General features: G+C 46.2%; 3 protein-coding genes across 4 annotated transcripts in view; 1 reads left to right on the top strand and 2 right to left on the bottom strand.

The window, feature by feature from the left end:
- TTLL5 (tubulin tyrosine ligase like 5) overlaps window positions 1-8,734 on the bottom strand; it is a 123,628-nt gene extending 114,894 nt beyond the window's left edge. Inside the window, 7 exon segments of the mRNA XM_036384352.2 lie at window positions 264-346; window positions 754-884; window positions 1,458-1,564; window positions 2,351-2,433; window positions 4,241-4,350; window positions 8,025-8,154; window positions 8,677-8,734. Coding sequence (XP_036240245.1) covers window positions 264-346; window positions 754-884; window positions 1,458-1,564; window positions 2,351-2,433; window positions 4,241-4,350; window positions 8,025-8,104 — 594 coding nt within the window. The 5' untranslated portion in view covers window positions 8,105-8,154; window positions 8,677-8,734.
- A 271-nt stretch (window positions 8,735-9,005) lies between these two features.
- ERG28 (ergosterol biosynthesis 28 homolog) lies at window positions 9,006-11,507 on the top strand. Its single transcript, XM_036384759.2, has 4 exons — window positions 9,006-9,200; window positions 9,383-9,473; window positions 10,716-10,834; window positions 10,982-11,507. Exons 1-4 carry the CDS (start codon window positions 9,068-9,070, stop codon window positions 11,059-11,061), a joined length of 423 nt encoding a protein of 140 aa, XP_036240652.1. The 5' UTR covers window positions 9,006-9,067; the 3' UTR covers window positions 11,062-11,507.
- Window positions 11,508-11,953: 446 nt separating this feature from the next.
- Window positions 11,954-17,885, bottom strand: part of FLVCR2 (FLVCR heme transporter 2) — a 34,642-nt gene continuing 28,710 nt past the window's right edge. The window contains exon 10 of one of the 2 annotated variants that reach the window (XM_036384757.1): window positions 11,954-13,566. In XM_036384757.1, the coding sequence (XP_036240650.1) occupies window positions 13,510-13,566 (57 nt within the window). In that variant the 3' untranslated portion in view covers window positions 11,954-13,509. Of the gene's footprint in view, window positions 13,567-17,441; window positions 17,772-17,885 lie in introns of those variants that run through there. The other variant, XM_054515279.1, reaches the window with a different exon arrangement.

Raw genomic sequence — 17,885 nt, 5'->3', positions numbered from 1 at the left:
AACTTGCTCCTCATAAGCTCAGACTTGCAGGTAGATTGCAAGATGAACACAGCATACAAAGAGATAGACTGCTTTTGGTTACACAGCACAGGCCCAGGCAGGCCTTCCAAGCTGCTCGGGGCTGTTGAATTGCTCACCAATATATGGCTGAAATTGAGAGTAAGGCCAGTGTCCAGTTAGATGCCTCCATGCCTCTTGCCTGGAAGCCAACATAGTTTTGAAGGCACTGTTACTGAAGAGCAGTCCTTTCTGTGAACACTTACATTATTTATCAGGTAGACACCCCGACCTCTGGAAGAAGCCACAGGCTTCACTATCCATGGGCCTCTGTCCTTAGAATAGGTATCTGTTTAAAAGAACACAGCACAAGTCTGCAACATTTTCCATTTTGCTTATTAACAGGGGAGTAAGAGTCAAGAATGCTGCCTATGGTAAACACTTTAGAGAACTCCACAGGGACATCAAAGTCTGCTTTTCGAATATGCTATTTCACTGTGCACATAAAAACTCCTCCATTTTGGAATCTTAACTCCACATCAGCTTTTTGGAAACTTACACAGGCATGGAGTAAACAGAACAGTAGAAATTACATAAAGAAGTCATGTGGACCTTTTCTACTGTTTTCCTAGCTTCCTCTAATTTTGTTACTTTAACCACTGGCATGATCTAAAGGTTAGTATATTAAAAATAATTCCTTTCCCCCCACATCCCATTATTTTGTTTTATGTCTGGGTGTCATCATCATTCACTTACTGCAGAACTCCTGGTACTCTGTTGGGAGGATAAAGGTCTGAGGTAAGATATGGAATGTCTTGAACCCATGGGTGAGCTGCATTCGGCAGACATTCTTGTACAGTCTGTCCTTTCGTGTCAGTTCATACGACCTGGAGTCCCAAAACAAGAGACTGTATCTATTTATTCCCCAACATTACAGCAACCCTTTGTCCTAGTTACTGAAGTATCTGTAGCTTTGTTAGATGTCTAAGCCCTAACCTGTCAGATGTCTAAACCCTAACTGATTCTCAAGCTTTACTGCCTCTACATTATGGCTGTATTAATATCCTTTGTGGCACTTTTTGCAATTCCCAAGACAGACTGAAGCACAGCAACCTGTTATAATGGTGGCTATAAACTAACTGGTTATAACAGTGGTATATAAACTAGCAGGGGACATAGGACCATCCCTCTAACTAAAAACTGAAGCCACAAATAATTTATCATCAAATAAAGAAAATAAAATTAAAAATCCAATATTTGAGCTACAAACAACATTTTCATTTATATACTATTCCCTGAAAGCCCCCAAGACCATTAAGAATGAGACAGCAGGTGGAACTGGCCCAATCTGTTGAGATTTTACAGTACCATGCATGCTCTATTTTTTGGGGGGTATCTATGTTCCGATTTTTGCAAATCACCACAATGATGTTCAACAAAACGTGGTATCAAGGCCTTACCTAGGGAAATGGTTGACTTTCTGAACATCAGTAAGGGAACGCAGCAAGCAGGGCTTCAAGTGTGATCCTGTCCACATGAGATTATAATCATTGCTATTAGGGTGAACCTGAAAAGCAGCATAAAAAACACCACATACAAAAACATTGAACTAATGAAAAGCAATACCACCTTGTCCCTAGATCTACAAAGCCAAAGCAACTCTAATCTAAGACAATCTCCTCTACTATCTCCAATATAAGGGCAACTCCAGCCAAACTGCTACCCTAAGGTATTCCCATGCTGGGAAATAACCATGTCAGATTTTTAAAAAAAAGTTGTAAGACTGTTATTTTCATAGATGGTTTAAACACAGTTTGTAAAACAGCTTTAATCTCTGCCAGAAACTTGTCAGATCAATTCCTTAAGTTGCTGTTATTCTGAAAAAAAAAAAAATAAAAATAAAAATCAACCCTACACATCTCTCAAATTGTCATTAGCTGCATACAGGACACTCTTCAGAGTAAGACGGGTGCTAGAAGAGAAGTGTGAAATACTACATCAATACTTCTGAAAGCTTGTAAAGGCTGAGAAATTAAATCCTTCAGATTTTCCCAAGGGAGTGATGCTTTAAAAGCATCACATAACCAAACTCCAGCATTTCTTTTCTCCTATTTTTGAAGGCTTAAGACTAATGGGTTCTCCTTTGAGGGAGCAAAATGATCTATTTTCAGTCTGACTAGCAGAGTACATTAAAAGACAAAACAAAAAATCTCAAGGGAGGCCACTTCCACAGCAACTTCCTGGTTCTAACCCTGCAGAATAAAAAAAAAAAAAAACACACACAAAAAATCCAGAAACATTACCATCACCTCCCAGCCCAGCACAAAAACAGACAGAAGTTTGTTGCACTCACCTCATGGAATCCATGGGCAGTCAGAATGCTCCGAACCAGCCGGCTGTCTGTCCGCACAATCTTATAGGACATGTGGAAGCGCTCTGTGAGGAGGCAAAGAGACACAGGATTAGAGTCTGCACCTGGGAGAATAAACCAAAGTCATGCTACCAAAGAAAAGGACTCAGACAGTACAGCTGCCCTTAATTCACAGAGAGTAGCAGCACATAACAGGCAAAGGGAGATAGGAAATGCCAACATCAGCATCACTGAACTGACATCAATCCTTAGCTATAATATAGCAGCATCACAGAACCCCATCATATAAAAATAAAGCACAGGACAGCCTGAAAAATACCCAGATTATTTTTTTTTAATGTTCCATTATATAGACTGCTTGATAACATTCCAAACATTATTTCAGCTTTCTTCTCTAGTCAATATTGGTATTTCTATCTAAAAGTAATTATGTCTAATACCCCTCATTGATATGGCTTGCTTATGTGATCACTTCTTAGATCCTGAAAACCCAAAATAAAGCACTGAATTTTTGTTTACATCTCATTCACCTGTACCAATCTTCCAACAAATAACTGAAATATAGTAAGAAATGAAGTAAATAGTACAAGGAAATAAAAACTCACTATGGAAGTAGAAGGTCATAAAAACAAAGGCAATCAGCAGCCCCAGAGGTATAAGATAAAATAAAAGCAAGTAGGAAGACTAGAGGTCAGTTATAATATAAATATAAAAGGATGTGGCAATCCAAAAAAAAAAGTTCAAAGACAGTACAGAAAGAAATTGCAACGCTAGAATACAGAATTGCGTAGAAAAGGCAGTTTACAAATGTATTCAAACTGAGTATAAAAGGGTGAAGATTAATTTAAACTTCCAGAAATATGTTCTACTAACAAAAGTAAATCAAAAAAGCAAGAAGTATCATAATCAGGAACAAGACAAAGCTGGAGGAAATTTAACAAGTTTCACTATTCAGCAATAAACTTGTTAAATTGTGTGAGAAAAAGCAGAAGAGACCTCACGCTGCAGTAAAAATGTGAGTAACAATTACCATCAGCTTCTGGCACCGTCCAAGTATGTTTGTAACTCACATGAAAAGGATCAGGAGTTTCCACATATAAACCACCTTCTCCACCCCTTACCCCAACGAGCCAGAAGCATTTCTGCTTAGATAGGATATTAGAAACGAAAGCACCAATTACCTAAGAAAGGAAAAGCAAGAGAAGAAAGAAGTGTCAGCACCTTCACAAAAGGAAGCTGAATACACTTTAGCTTTTCTCCAACTCAGCACATCCAGAACAAGCTCCCAGCTGTACACACCCACAAGTACCAACTTTTTAAATCCAAAGTGACTGTCTATAACAACCCAGCCTCTTCAGAGGCTCTCCTGTATTAGACACTAGACAGGTTTGGTCTCCCAACTCAAGTACTGCCATGAACCATTTTGTTTATGGCCTTCTAGGGGTTGTGAGGCTGTAGACTCAGATTTGTTACGACAGCTTATTATTGTTCAACTGTGGGGCTGGCTGCTTTATTTCCCAGTCAAATGCTCTCAAAACTCACCACAATGATTGATTTTAAGGTCTTAGCAATGGTGAATTTGTATTCTGGTTTTAAGTTCTAGCATGGCCTCCAAGTTCAATTTGCAAGCAGACAGTTCCATTTTAAAACACATCAGGACCCAGTGGAGGGACAGACACTATCACAGTCCAAAGACATTATAAGCATTCACCAACAGATTAAGCACTTCTGAATGTCTCAGTGGTCAGAGACTAGAGAGGATTCCAATTTCCTATGTTTCTCTTCCCACCACAAAGTGAAGGGACCATCAGGTAAGAGACTTTTACCTCAAGCCTTCAAGCCTTTTAAAAGCTGGCACGTAGTAGCACCCACCTCCAATGAGACGGAGGTAGCTGTCCTTGGCCAGAATGGCTTCAGCATGAAACACCAAGACAGGGACCCGCCTGCAGCCACCACCTGTCCACTTGATACATGGATGACCCCTGCAACGACAAGACAGTCAGTATAAACAACTGCTGAGCCTCATACATGCAGCAGTTAGTTACAACAATGACACAGCATTTCTCCATACTTACCCACCTAGCCAGTGGGCAGGACATAAGCAAACATGCTGGGGAAAACAGTGGAAGATGGTGAGGAGGACTGTAAACATGCCTGAGTGACTTACAGCTTGGGTGTAGAATAATACAGGTGACATACTAACTGTTGTCTTTGTGTGTTTCACAAGCAGAACCTCTGAAGTCAGGTAGCACAGCACTGCAACAGACTTCAAGGCACTCTATCAAACATGCTTGAAACTCCTGCCCTATGGTGGGCAAGGTCAAAGCACAGTGGTAAAATACACCTGCAAGAATCCCTGAAAAATGAGCAGCAGCTTCCGTGATTCTCTAGCAAGGACCAAGCTCCACAGTGACTGCCTCTGCTTGCTGCTTTGGGGATCCCCCAGCGAGCAAGGAAACAAAAAGAAATTTACTCTTTGCATTTCAGACACAGTCTTGTGTGCTTGTCCCTAAGCCCTGCCTGTGCTGACTCAACACACACACATGCTAGACATCTGTGGTGGTTCCAGGTTGCACCCCGGCGAGATGCCAGGCACCCACCAAAGCTGGACAGGTGAGAAAAAATTTACCAAAAGACTCACGAGTTACAGGCAGGGAGGGATCACTCACCAATTACAGTCACAGGAAAAAGAGACTCAACTTGTGGAAACTAACTGAACTTACTACCAATCAAAATCAGAGCAGGATAATGAGAAGTAGATAAAATCTTAAAAACAGCTTCCCCCCACCCCTCCCTCCTTCCCAAGCTTAACTTTACTCCTGAATCTCTACCTCCTTCCCCTGAGCAGAGCAGGGAAATGTGGAATGGGGGTACAGCCAGTTCACCACATGCTGTTTCTGCCATTGCTTCCTCCTCAGGGACAGCCCATACCCTGCTCCAGCATGGGGTCCCTCCCACAGCAGACAGTCCATCACAAACTTCTCCAGTGTGAATCCTGTCCATGGGCTACAGTTCTTCATGAACTGCTTCAGCATGCATCCCTTTCCACAGGGCGCAGTACTTAAAGAAAAGGCTGCTCCAGCATGGGTCCCCCACAGGGCTACAAGTCCTGTCAGCAAATCTGCTCCAGGGTAGGCTCCTCTCTCCATGGGTCTGGAGGTCCCTCCCAGGAGCCTGTTCCAGGGCAGGCTTTCCATGGGATCCCAACCTTCTTTTGAGCATACACCTGCTTCAGTGTGGGGCTCCTCCACAAGCTGTAAGTGGATCTCTGCACCCCCACAGATATTCATGGACTGCAGGGGCACAACTACCTCACTACGGCCTTCACCACAGACTGCAGAGAATCCCGTCTCTGGCACCTGGAGCACCTCCTTGCCCTCTGATCTTAGTGGCTGCTGTCACATATTCTCACTCCTCTCTTTTCTGAGCACTATTACCCCCATACAATATCTTTTTTTTTTCTCTTCATAGATATGTTATAACAGTGGTGTTTCTACCACCATTGCTGGACTCCATCTTGACCAGTGGCAGGTCCATATTGGAGCACTGGCTCTGTCAGACACAGAGGAAGCTTCTAGCAACTTCTCACAGAACCCACCACCACAGCCCTCCCACTACCAAAACCTGGCCACACAAAGGCAATACAGCACCCTTGGTACTCAGCTATAAAGGGAATCTTCCAGATCACCCTCTTTTAGAGCTGGTCTTGCCAGTCTGAGTTCTGTTTAATCCTGTTTAGTTCTGTATTTATTTTAGTGGGTACAATTTAGGAGAGGCCTCGTGAGCCTTCACAGCTACAGTTCTCTGAATTTATAGCCTGAAAACAAGATCTATAATTCATGATAAACCACAATTGCTGGTATCCATACAACCAGACCTTGCAATGCAGGTTCCAGCCTCCAATTTTAGAACTGCAGATCAGTGCAGTCAGCCTGGATGCAATATTGGAGTCTGAAGTACACAGAAAAAGCAATAATGCAGAGTTTGAGAGACTAGAACAGACTTGGCTTAACAGAATGGATAAAGCTGTGTACTCTTCCCTTTTAATTCCTGTGGATATTAAAGATACAGTGGAATGCAAGACCAGAATTCAAGAACAATGCCCCCCAGTGCACCACTTAAGCTACAGGCTCTGAGATGCAGTGATCAGTTCTGTACCAAACATCAAGAGGACACTGGAAAATATCATCTCCTCAGAGGAATTAAGGACATACAAAAAAAAAAAAAAATCAAGACCTGTTATATCAAATTCTAGGATCACACAAAGAAAAACTGTCAACTTCCCTAGGCAAATAAAACTTGGGCTGTTTATAAACACTGCACAAGGAAATAAAAAACATTAAAAAGTTAACTTTTTTTTAAAACATGAGAAAACAGAGACTGAGGGGTTGGAGAGACATGTCTACACTAACAAGAAGAAATACAAAGACTGACAGCAATATACAAAAGCATTTGTCTATAGAATATGAAAGATCATTGTCTGCCAAAGGTTTGGAGAAGGTACACAAGACAAAACACCTCCAACACTCAGAACAAAGGAACAGAGATAGAAGGGCAACTTTCTGATGCTAGGACAAGGGTTCTTAAGGGTAGCCTTGGTCTTCTTAACGAAGCTACTACCATTATCACCCAGACAAACTAACTTCACAGCACTCCTACCTGCTTCTGCTACCTTTACAAAGTATTTTTTAAAAAAATCTACAACTGGGGTGTAATTAGCTATTCAGATTGGGAGGGACCCAAGAAGCCTCCAGAATTTACACTACAGGCCAGAGCCTTATGTAAGTGGAAAATGAGCTGAGGCAACAAGACAGGAGTTTATACTAAGCCTGTCCTGAGGATTTGCAGCAAGGCTCAATCCTCCAGGTGACAGGCATTCATTCCTAGCATGACCCCTGGTCACTTGATGCAGACATACTGTTACAGCTACGTTCCAGGTGAAGCTAGTTCAGGATCTTTCCAGCCATGAGGATCTAGCAAACCCAAGCCAACCACTTGCTATGAAGCAACACTCCTCTAAACGTCTTAAGTCGCTCTAGTCTGCAGCTGAGCACTCAGTCACAATGTGCATCCAAAAAAAACCCTAACAGGACACAGTGAAGTAGGTCCAGGTGAAACTAAAGTGATTCTGCTATGGGAATGAATAAGGGAGCAAGTCCTTCACAAGCAAAGCTAAAAGAAGTTACCAAGCAAAGATAGAACAAACATTATGACTTGCTACTAAGAAGAAATAAGAAGAAGTAAGAAATATGAAGTCCAGTAGATGAGTTACCACAAGACAGGGTATAAAGCATTGTATATCAATCTACTGTACAGCAGATTTCTAATCTCTGCAGCAGTAAAAACTAAAAAAATAAAAGCTACAAAAACCACAATATCCTCAAAAACATTCCCCTTTTAGGAACATGACAAAAAGAAATCCATGAAAATATCGACTTCAGAGCAGCCAAAGAAAAGCTGCACATCCAACCCTGATGAATGTGGGGGTCTTTTAGGTTGCAGATGTAGATAGCCTCCCCATAGGCTTAAGGCCCAAACAGATCATCTTCTACTTCATAGGTAGGAAGGAAGGAATGCATCTGTCTTTTCAAACTACTACAGATCCACCAGAAAGCACAGAGACATAGACACAGTTCAGAGGTTTTTTCCTACTTACTCCAGTGCATCTATAGGATCTTCTTCCTCCTCTGAGGATGAGCCAGTTTCCTCCAGATCTTTAGCCATCCCAACTGGCATTTCCTTTGGGAGTTTTCATACAGCCCAGTCCTAGTTGCAAGAGCAGTTACCTGCAATAAGGATTAAAAGCAGGAATGAACAGATGAGCAGGACAGCGAGAGCTATCAGGTAACTACTACCTCCTGCCAGTACGTATTTCTCACAATACTATCAACAAGTCTGTTAAACATCTGCGATTTGTTAAACATCACCTCCGAGCCACGCGAGTGCAGAAAGCAGCATCACCTTCCAGCAGATCATTCCGCACCTGCCCGTGAGAACCACTCGGGCACTTACCGGTAACGCGCGTCTCTGCCCCGCCCGCCCTGCCCTGCCCTGCCTCGCCTCGGGCCGCAGACCTACGCCAGGCCGGGCCCAGCCCAACGGGAACCGCCCGCCAAGCCCGGCCCGCCGCCCGGGGACAGCGGGACACCGTAACGCCTCCACCGGCGCAGGAGCGGCCCTCGGCCCGGGGGGGCGGCTGCGGCCCGGCCTACCCCGCGCCAGGCTAAGCACGGCGACCTCCAGCGGCCCCAGAGGAAGCAAGAGCGGCGGGGAGCGCCCAAGGCAGCGGGTCCCCGTGCGAGCCGTACCTGCCCCCGCACGCTGGGCCGCGCCGGGCCGGGCGCACAAGGCAGCCCCGACCCCTCCCGCCGCTTCCCCGTTACTACAACAACCGACGGGCGGCGGCCCCGCCCCGGCGCGCAGCCACCCCCGCCGCCTCACTGCGCAGGCGCGCTCGACACCGCCCCCTGCCGGCTCTCCCACCTACTCCAGCGAGGTGGGCGGAGACGGGGCGGGCACGCCTCCCGCGCGGGGAAGGATCCGATTGGCGGGAGGCGGTGTTACGTGCCGTGGCGCGCGCATGGAGCGGCGCGCAGCGGCCAATCGGAGCGCTGGGCGGTGGCGCGGGCGGGAGCGCCGCCGGTAGCGGGCGGGGACTCGGCCTGGGCCCGGCGGGCGCGCTTGGAGCCGGCCGGGAGGATGAGCCGGTTCCTGAACGTGCTGCGCAGCTGGCTGGTGATGGTGTCGGTCATCGCCGCCGGGAACACCCTCCAGAGCTTCCGCGATCACGGCTTCCTCTCAGAGAAGCTGTACACCGCCAGCCCCGGCCTCGGTAAGGGCCGCGCTGGCCGCCCTGGCGCCTGGAGGCCGCCTTCCAGCCTTGGACTGTCCTCAGGGTCCCACCTCTGGGGCCCGGGAACTGCCCGCTGCCCCGGAGTGCGCCTCCACGGTGGGACGGGGGGTGGCAGGCAGGGCCATGCGTGGTCTCCATGTGCTCCCTCCTTCTTTACGCAGTGAATGGGCTCCAGGCTCGGACCTTCGGCGTCTGGACCCTCCTGTCATCCGTGATCCGCTGCCTCTGCGCAATCGACATCCGTAACAGGACGTATGTAAAGCAGCGCCCGAGAAATCCATTGGTTTGCTTGCTAGGTACAGCCTGAGCTTAGGGGGCGGCACAGAGAAGGTGGGGAATCAAAAGCTATTCCTGAACTTTCGATAGTGTTGACAGCATTCCCTTGAAGAAGCTCAAATAGCAGTGTGGGATTTGTGCGGTAGCTGCTGCCCCCTTCTTCCTCTGTGGGGACAGGCTGCGCGTTTGAATTCTGTTCTTAGCTCAGTCAGAAACGGGTAGATCTGAGAACCTCTTCCTTCTCTTACTGTCACCAATTTCTGAGCTCCAGCTTGGAAAGCATTTTCCGAATGCCGTTGCTGCTCTGTTAATTAAGCAATTGCCAATGCTGTGGTGTGACTGATTTTTTTTTTTTTTTACTATGACAGCTCAGCTAAAGACTGGGACAGTTTTAGGTGCCCCATTGCAGTGGTCTGAACTGGTTGCTTTCTTTCCTACACTTACCTGGGGCTGACAACAAGGCCTGAGGGGCAGCCTCATGCTGACTGGGAGACACACCATTTCTCCCTGTGCTAACAGAAGGGAGGGGTTTCTGAGAGGGGTTTCCAAGCAAGATGACTTGAGGCCTGTGCTAGACAAAGCCTTTATTGGAGATTGCTAAAATGCTTTTGTCAGTGCTTCCCTCAGCCCTGCAGCAGAAGTCACTGTTCACCTGGCGGTAGGTGCTTGGGTTACCCAGGGTTATCTGAGGTAGGGAGGTGCAGGGACTAAATGATATGTTTTTAGGGGGTGGAGGCAATGCCATTTATAAAGGATCAGTTGTTTCTTTGAGGAATTTTATCTTACATCTCTTGAACCTGCTCCCTTTTCACCAGCCGTGGCCCATAGAGGGTAGCAGAGCACAGGTGGGAAGACACTGGGTGATGAAGCCTGAAGTCAGCCAAGTCCTGCCAACGTAGTTCTCTGCTCGTCCAGTTCTCACCTTCTTTTTGTGTGTGCACATACTTCTCATTTCACTGGTGCCCTACTCATGCTCTTCACCTTCCTTCAGGCCAGATAATGCCTGTGACTTTCAATGCACCATTGAACATGCTGCCCCATTCTCCTCTCAGCCATTGCCCAGGGAGATTTTGCACCTCACTAGGCAAGGGACAAAGTCCCCTCTGTGCTGCCAGTGAGATCAGATACGGCAGCATGCAGCTTTGCGTTTTTTCCCACTCAGCCATATTCATGCCCATAGTATGATATGATAACCTGCTTTTTTCTGCTCTTCGACAGCCTCTATCACATCACACTCTTTACCTTCTTCTTGGCCCTTGCTCACTTCCTCTCTGAGGTCTTCGTATACCACACTGCAGCCCTGACAATTGGAGTCATGGCACCCCTCATGGTAGCAAGTAAGTAGAGCTCTGCATCCTCCCCCTGCATACTCTCCTTGGAGCTATGACAGCCCAGAAAAACTCCCTGTGCAGCTATGGGCTGAGGGGATGCCTCATCTCTTGTCCAGCATTTTCTACACAATTCATCCTCTATCTCTATCATAGGTTTCTCTATTATGGGGATGTTGATTGGACTGCAGTACCTGGAGGTAGAAGCACTATCACAAAACAAGAAGAAAAACTGAAGTTGAGGGCTTTTAGTGGGTCAGTGTCATCTTCTACCTTCACTGCCAGACTTCCACGAAAGCTCAGCTGAACTTCTCCAGGACACCAGTCCCGCTGGTGGGTCAATGTTGGACTCTGTCAATCACTGTCATTATCAAGTTGTTTTTGTCTTGTCCAGGCAACATTCCAACTGACTGATGTCAAAGACCAAGTCCCAGAGGAGTTTGTGTCAAAGCTTATGGGAGGCAGTTGGTAACTGAGTCCCTGGGTAGCAGGCCTCTGGCATGCCCAGAGCACTAAGGACTTCTCTCCCAGTGTACCTGTGGGGACAAGGTGCAGAACTATCCAGGATGTGCTGAACACTTTCAACCAGAAAGAGAGAATGGGTGCTACCCCTGGCATTGCTGTCTAACTTGCATGTGTGTGTTCCCCAGGGGCCATTTCTAATAAATGACAAAAAACTGCAGTGGGCTATGTTTGTCTTTCTGCTACACAGCAGTGGGTAGAAGAACAGAGCCAACAGCACCTTCTTCCACTGTATGCTGCAGAATACATCATCTCTCTTTACACAAACCTACCTTTCCCCGAGTCCTTGCCACGGAGTTCCAGGTCTGACTGCTCATATAACCACATGTTGTTGATGCTCTCTTTCTGCAGCATTCTGGTGACAGCAAACTCAAACTATGAATCTGTGAGCGAGGACTGAGCTTCCCTTTGTAACAAGTTGTAACTACAGAAGATGGAGAAAACAGGAACGGGTTCCTTAGATCTAGAGAAAATAATGCCCAAAACAGTGGGCAGCACACAGAATGCAGAAAAAAACCAGCAGGAACTCCTAGCTGGTAAGACAATTCACATGCAGAAGAAAGACGAAACAAAGGAAAAGAACACAGCAGTAGCACTGGGCAGAAAGATGTTTCTTCCATTCTGCGGAACATTTAATGAGCCAGATGTAGACTGTTTCCAGTCATTTAATATGAATATGTCAGATTTCATTGTATACTTCAAATGTTTATATTTTACATTAAAATTTCTATTGAAAATCATTCTAAACCCCCATCCTCAATCCCAAACTAGCAAAGATAGGACTTCAATCATAGAATATGCTGAATTGGAAGGAATTTATCAGGATTACAGTCCAACTCCTGGCCCTGCACAGGACCCCTAAGAATCACACCATGTGCTTGAGAGTGTTGTCTAAGCACTTACTGAACTCGGGCTGTATCAAAATGTAGTGTATCAAAAAATGTTAAAATTTCACCAAAAAAAAAATGTTTTGTCAAAAATAGTTTGTCAGAGAGGAATATTTTTAACCATTTCACCTCAGTGCAGCTTTTGTCCCCTGCCTCAAATAATACAGAAGTAACAGCATGATTTAAGGCATATTAGGACACTTGATGTCTCCAGCAGGGGTGGGATGCTGGAAAGGATGGAGAAGTGATAAAAGGATCTACAGCTGTGTTTAGAAGATAAACAGCATTCAGATCGGCTGTGTCTATAAGACACAAATGCTGGTAAGTAGGCACCTTCTCCTCTTCTCTATTATGAAGTGAGAAGCTTCCATACTGGAGCAAAGCTGGATTCCTGTCATACCCCTCTCTGTGGCTGTGAAGAGCAACACAGCCTTGGCTGGTTTTCTCAATATAATACTTCACAAAAGTTTGCATGTAATGTTGAAACATGCAAAAGGTACCTTATTGTTAAGGATGAAGACATGGTCCTCAGCCCAGGGAAATAGTGGTTTGACTCACTTTTGTTCTTAATGTAGGGATGAGCTAGATTTAGGCTGCAGAACTAGTCCTTTCCTCGAGCTAGAAGGAGGCATATTGGTATCTCTTAATTACTCCTAATACGTAGGAACATCAGGGCAACCGCAGGTGAATTCTGAGTAGAAGTTTATCCAGACTAAAGTGCTTCATCTGGGAAAGCCAAATAATAAAAGAAGAGCTGGCAGCAGCTGGTGCACTGCTTTGCACTTGCTGGTAATGTACTGAGGCCTCTACTACTACCTGTGCAACACAGAGCACCATGGGAACCAGAGCAGAGCAATCCCTTTTCCCTAGAGCCAGCTCTTCCAGGGCTGCTCACAGAGTTAAGTGTGATCCAGCTTCTGCCTTCCACCTCACAGCCACATGCAGGGTGCCACCATCATGCTCAGGGTTAGGCTGGTACTGTGGCTTTTCTCTCAGCACATATGCTTTTTCCAAGCATACATGGTGGGACTGGGGAGACACAGCAGATTTTCCCAACTTTTCCTCCCAAACACCAAAACAGCATGATGCAAGGCTAAAACTGATGAAAGCAACCCCCCTCTTGTTTTGTTCTTTCACACTTTCCACAAGCAGTTCGCAGGGCTCCTGTCCTGAGGCTGCTCCCCTCCCGTGGCATGCACGTGACAGGAGGATGGTGCAGGTAGAAAAGACGGGAATGAGGGGGGCTGTATCTCCCAGCTTTGCCACCCCTTCATTTCACAGCCGTGATTCTTCAAGGACTATGGGATTAGTGTAGGCTTCTGGCAACACTTTCTGCAAGTCAGAGAAAAACAGTATGGTTAGGATCCTGGCTGGCCAGAGCCTGGGTAGTTCATAGCTCCCTACTACTGCAGAAATCCCCCAAGAAGAATCACCATCCTCAGAGAGTGCTGCTGGTTCCCTCTTCCTTCTCTTGCCACTTTCACTGCCCAGGCAAGAGGCACTGGGGCAGTGCAACATCCAACTGTTTAAGCTACTTGCTGTAGTCCTCAGACCACTACTGTGGTCTGATAATTCACTGTGGGGCTGATACCATCAGAGGGATCAGACGCACAGCCAGCTCACCAACAAAATTTCACTGTGACCCAAGCTCAGCTTCAAGCATGAAGTTGCAGGGCCAGTTCCCTGGGCAATGGAAAGTGCACTCCGTGCCATCAGGCAGCACAGTGTCTGTGCAACCAGAGAGAACTTGCTTTCTTTACCTCCTCAGGAGGCTCAGCACAACCACTAGTTCCCCTGTGTTCTTACTCCAGCGTGTTTGAAGCCTCTTCAACTCCCAGACACATTGCTTATCTTGCTCTTCTTCCAAGTCTTTTCATCCCCACCCCCACTGCCCATTGAAGTGCTGGCCCCCTCTGTCCTGCTTCTTCCCTTTCCCCAGCTTGGATTTATGGCTGAGATAATTCCACAAAGCAGTGTCTTCTTCAAAGTTCACTACTCGTATCTTAAAGACATGTAAGAAATAAGAGGCAAACATACAAAAGATTTTTTTTCTCCATAAATCCTGTAAAATAACTAACCTAACTTTTTGGAGCCTTAAGATGGAGGGGGCTTTTCCCAGAGGAAAAGCAAGGAAAATGGAGACTGCTGCCCAATTACCACCCCATCCTCAGTTTCATGGAACAGCCAAACTGTTGTAATTCCAGTTCAGCTTTCCTGGGTGGAGTTTGACAAGCTCAGCTTCTGAGCCTTTCTGGGGTGTGTTAGGATTAAACTTGAGACTTTTTCTTCCCCTAGTGGATTTTGGAAAGCATACTTCTCAAGTTCTAATTCTGCTTACAGTGAGACTGCCCAGCTGTCACCAATTCACAAGACAACACACATGTAAGGGTTAATATAGAGTCTCCTGCAGCCTGGGCACTGAGTTTACTCACTGTAAGGCAAGACTGATATCTGAGGCAGAAATCAGAGGTGCACAGGAAAGAGGTTCACATCCCCAGTGCAGTTCAAGAGAAATCCAGGCAGCATGGAAGGAAGAGATACGAAACAGTCTCATTTTGAGTAGGCTCTTACACAATCTGTAGGTGAAAAGGTTTTACAGAAGTCAGCAGCAATATCCCAAAGCAGAGAGTGAGATAAGGCAAGTGCCAAAGACATGTCTGAAAGCAAAAGGCAGGAAGTGCAAAGAGGGAACTTCAACAAGCCAGAAGGGTAGGGGGGGGTGCATGAAGTGGTGCAAGAGGTAGGAATAAGGGGAAATCTGCACTTAGACTTCAGAAACTCCACCAGAATGCACCATGGAAGCACTCAAGCAACTCAGACCAGGTTCCCCAAGCACCTCTGGGGTCTCAGCACCAGTCATCTGCTGTGGAGCTATAGGAGCAGAGATTTAGATCAGACAGTCTGCAGGGCTCCACCACCTTGGGGAAGGAAAGCTTCTCTCACAGCTGAGTCACAGTACTGGAAAAGGGCATACAGATGGCCTACCTATGGCTTTGGGACAGGAGGAGGCTGCTTGCCACACAGTAAACAGGAAATGGAGTAGGAAAGTTTGGGAAGTAGAGAATGGGTACACATTGTTTGTGCCTACTACACAAAATTCCAGCATTTTTTTATTGGCAGTATTTCACTAGAGGCTAAGCATGGTGCAGCTTCCAGTATCCAGAAAGCTACTGAGAATCCAGTAAGCTAGTGAGGGTGTACACTTGTCCTAACAAACTATGGAAGATCAGCAAAGATACTTTTTCTTAATGCAAAGGAACAGTACAAAAAGGTTTGCATGGATGCTGCCAAATCACAAGCAAATGAGCACAAGCAGTACACAGCATATTCACGAGTAAAATGTGCGTGCTGAATCAACTGACACTACTATGAAATCTTAAGGCACAACTCTGGAATGGCTTCAGATGCATTTACAACAAAGGCAGCACACAAAGAGCTTCGCTGTCACATAAAACAGGCATTTGATCCAAGTATCCAGAGATACAGAAAGCTAACCCAGATGGAGCTCTGGGAACTGAGGCAGAGACAAAAGTGGGGAGGATTGTTGGGACCACATTACAGCTTAATTAATAGAGGACAAGGTGTACACAAGGCCGTTAGGTTAATTTAATCTACTAACTGCAACACTTGTTTAATTATAACCACAGCAGATGAGGACACCAATAGAAGACAAACTGCTACACAGCCAATGGTACAGTGCTTCAATGGAAAGTGAGATCTGCACAACTCCACAGCTCTGCATGCTCTGGAAGCTCACAACTGACTCTGACTGAGTCTTCTCCTTGCAACAACCACAGAACTGTTTAGGCTGAAGAAGACTCTTAAGATCACCAAGTCCAACCATTTACCCAGCACTGCCAAGTCCACCACTAAACCGTGTCCCTAAAAACTGCATCTACATGTCTTATAAATACCTCCAGGGATGGTGACTCTAACATTTCCCTAAGCAGCCTGTTCCAATGCTTGACAACCTTTTCAGTGAAGAAATTTTCCTAATATCCAATCTAAATCTCCCATGGTGTAACTTGAGGTTGTTTCCTCTTGTCCTGTCGCTGGTTACTTGGGAGAGGAGACTGATCCCCAGCTCACTATGACCTCCCTTCAGGTTGTTGTAGAGAGCAAAAAGGTCTCCCTTGAGCCTCCTTTTCTCCAGGCTAAACAACCCCAGCTCCTTCAGGTGGTCCTCACAGGACTTGTGCTCCAGACCCTTCACTAGTTCCATTGCCATTCTCTGGATATGCCCCAGCACCTCAATGTCCTTCTTGTAGTGAGGGGCCCAAAATTGGACACAGGACTTGAGGTGCAGCCTCACCAAGTACAGGTGGACAAACCCTTCCCTAGTCCTGCTGGCCACACTATTTCTGACATAAGCCAGGATGCCACTGGCCCTCTTGGCTACCTGGGCACACACTGGCTCGTGTTCAGTGGCTGCTGACCAGCACCTCCAGATCTTTTTCAAATGGGCAATTTTCCAGCTGCTCTTCTCCAAGCCTGTAGCACTGCTTGAGGCTGTTGTGACCCAGCTGCAGGACCCAGCACTCACCTTGTTGAACCTCATAAATGATCTCAACCCATGGATCCAGCCTGTCCAGGTCCCTCTGCAGAGCCTTCCAACCATCCAACAATACTCCTGGCCCAACTTGGTGTTTGGTCTGCAAACTGACTAAGGGTGGACTTGATCCCCTCATACAGGTCATCAACAAAGGCATTAAACAGGACTGCCCCCAATATTGAGCCTAGGGGCACAGCACTGGTGACCTGATGCCAGCTGGATATAACTCCATTTACCAACACTCTCCCTGCCCATGGGACCCTTCCTCACACTTCCATCAAAGTATAGCAGCTTCATGGTCCCTGCAGAACATGCCCTAATCTTAGCAGGGTTAAGGCTGGTTTTCCCAATCAACTCGCTCTGTTTTTTGCCTGTTAGTCCTGTTGGCTGTGGCACTGTATGATACACACACAGTCTATCACACCTTGAAAAGCAAAGGGTAGCATGGATAACTTAGTAGACCAGCCTGTGACACAGAGGACAGTGAGTAGTAAAGCATACCACCCCAAACCCAATTCTTTAAAGGGTTCCTGGTATCACCTCCAGCCAAGAATCTGGACTGTAAAAATGACAGAGAAGTGACTCCAAATGTCTGCACCTCCTCTCCCTAACAAATGACTGACAGTTCAGTTCTTAATCTGCTCCAGCACCAGGCTTTGCTTTGCTGCACCTAGCTGAATCCCTACATCTCTGTCTGACATGAATCTAGGGGGATCTCCACTCTGTTCTTGGAGGCTGTCTTGTCTTTCCTCTCAGCTGAGTACCTGAGAAGACCAGAAAGATTCTTGATACTCTACAGCCATTGCAGTCACCCCAGAAATGCCATTGGCTTCATGCCTGTGCCACCCTGTGAGCATTCAGAGAAGTAGATTAGTGCAATTCTCCTACCTTGGTATGTATAAGCTAGTGAGCAGGAGTGGCAATTGATGGGGTTAGATTTACAAGCTACAGTCCCATAATCCATGATCTGATTGCCTTGGAGTCTCTGTAATGACAGTCACAAGTCAGAAAATATGGAGGCAAGTAGGAAAAGAAATTAAAGCAGAGCAAAATAAGGAAGGGAAGCAGACAATGGAAGAAACCAGTAAAATCACCCAAG

The sequence above is a fragment of the Molothrus ater genome, chromosome 6 (assembly GCF_012460135.2).
Source record: "Molothrus ater isolate BHLD 08-10-18 breed brown headed cowbird chromosome 6, BPBGC_Mater_1.1, whole genome shotgun sequence".
NCBI lineage: Eukaryota > Metazoa > Chordata > Aves > Passeriformes > Icteridae > Molothrus > Molothrus ater.
This window is presented reverse-complemented; position numbering and strand designations above follow the sequence as displayed.

Bases quoted from the DNA above. Each gene is read 5' to 3' on its own strand.
- ERG28 (XM_036384759.2), top strand. From the start codon at position 9,068: ATGAGCCGGTTCCTGAACGTGCTGCGCAGCTGGCTGGTGATGGTGTCG. The intron at 9,201-9,382 runs GTAAGGGCCGCG...TTCTTTACGCAG, and splicing joins CACCGCCAGCCCCGGCCTCG to TGAATGGGCTCCAGGCTCGG. The intron at 9,474-10,715 runs GTATGTAAAGCA...GCTCTTCGACAG, and splicing joins ATCGACATCCGTAACAGGAC to CCTCTATCACATCACACTCT.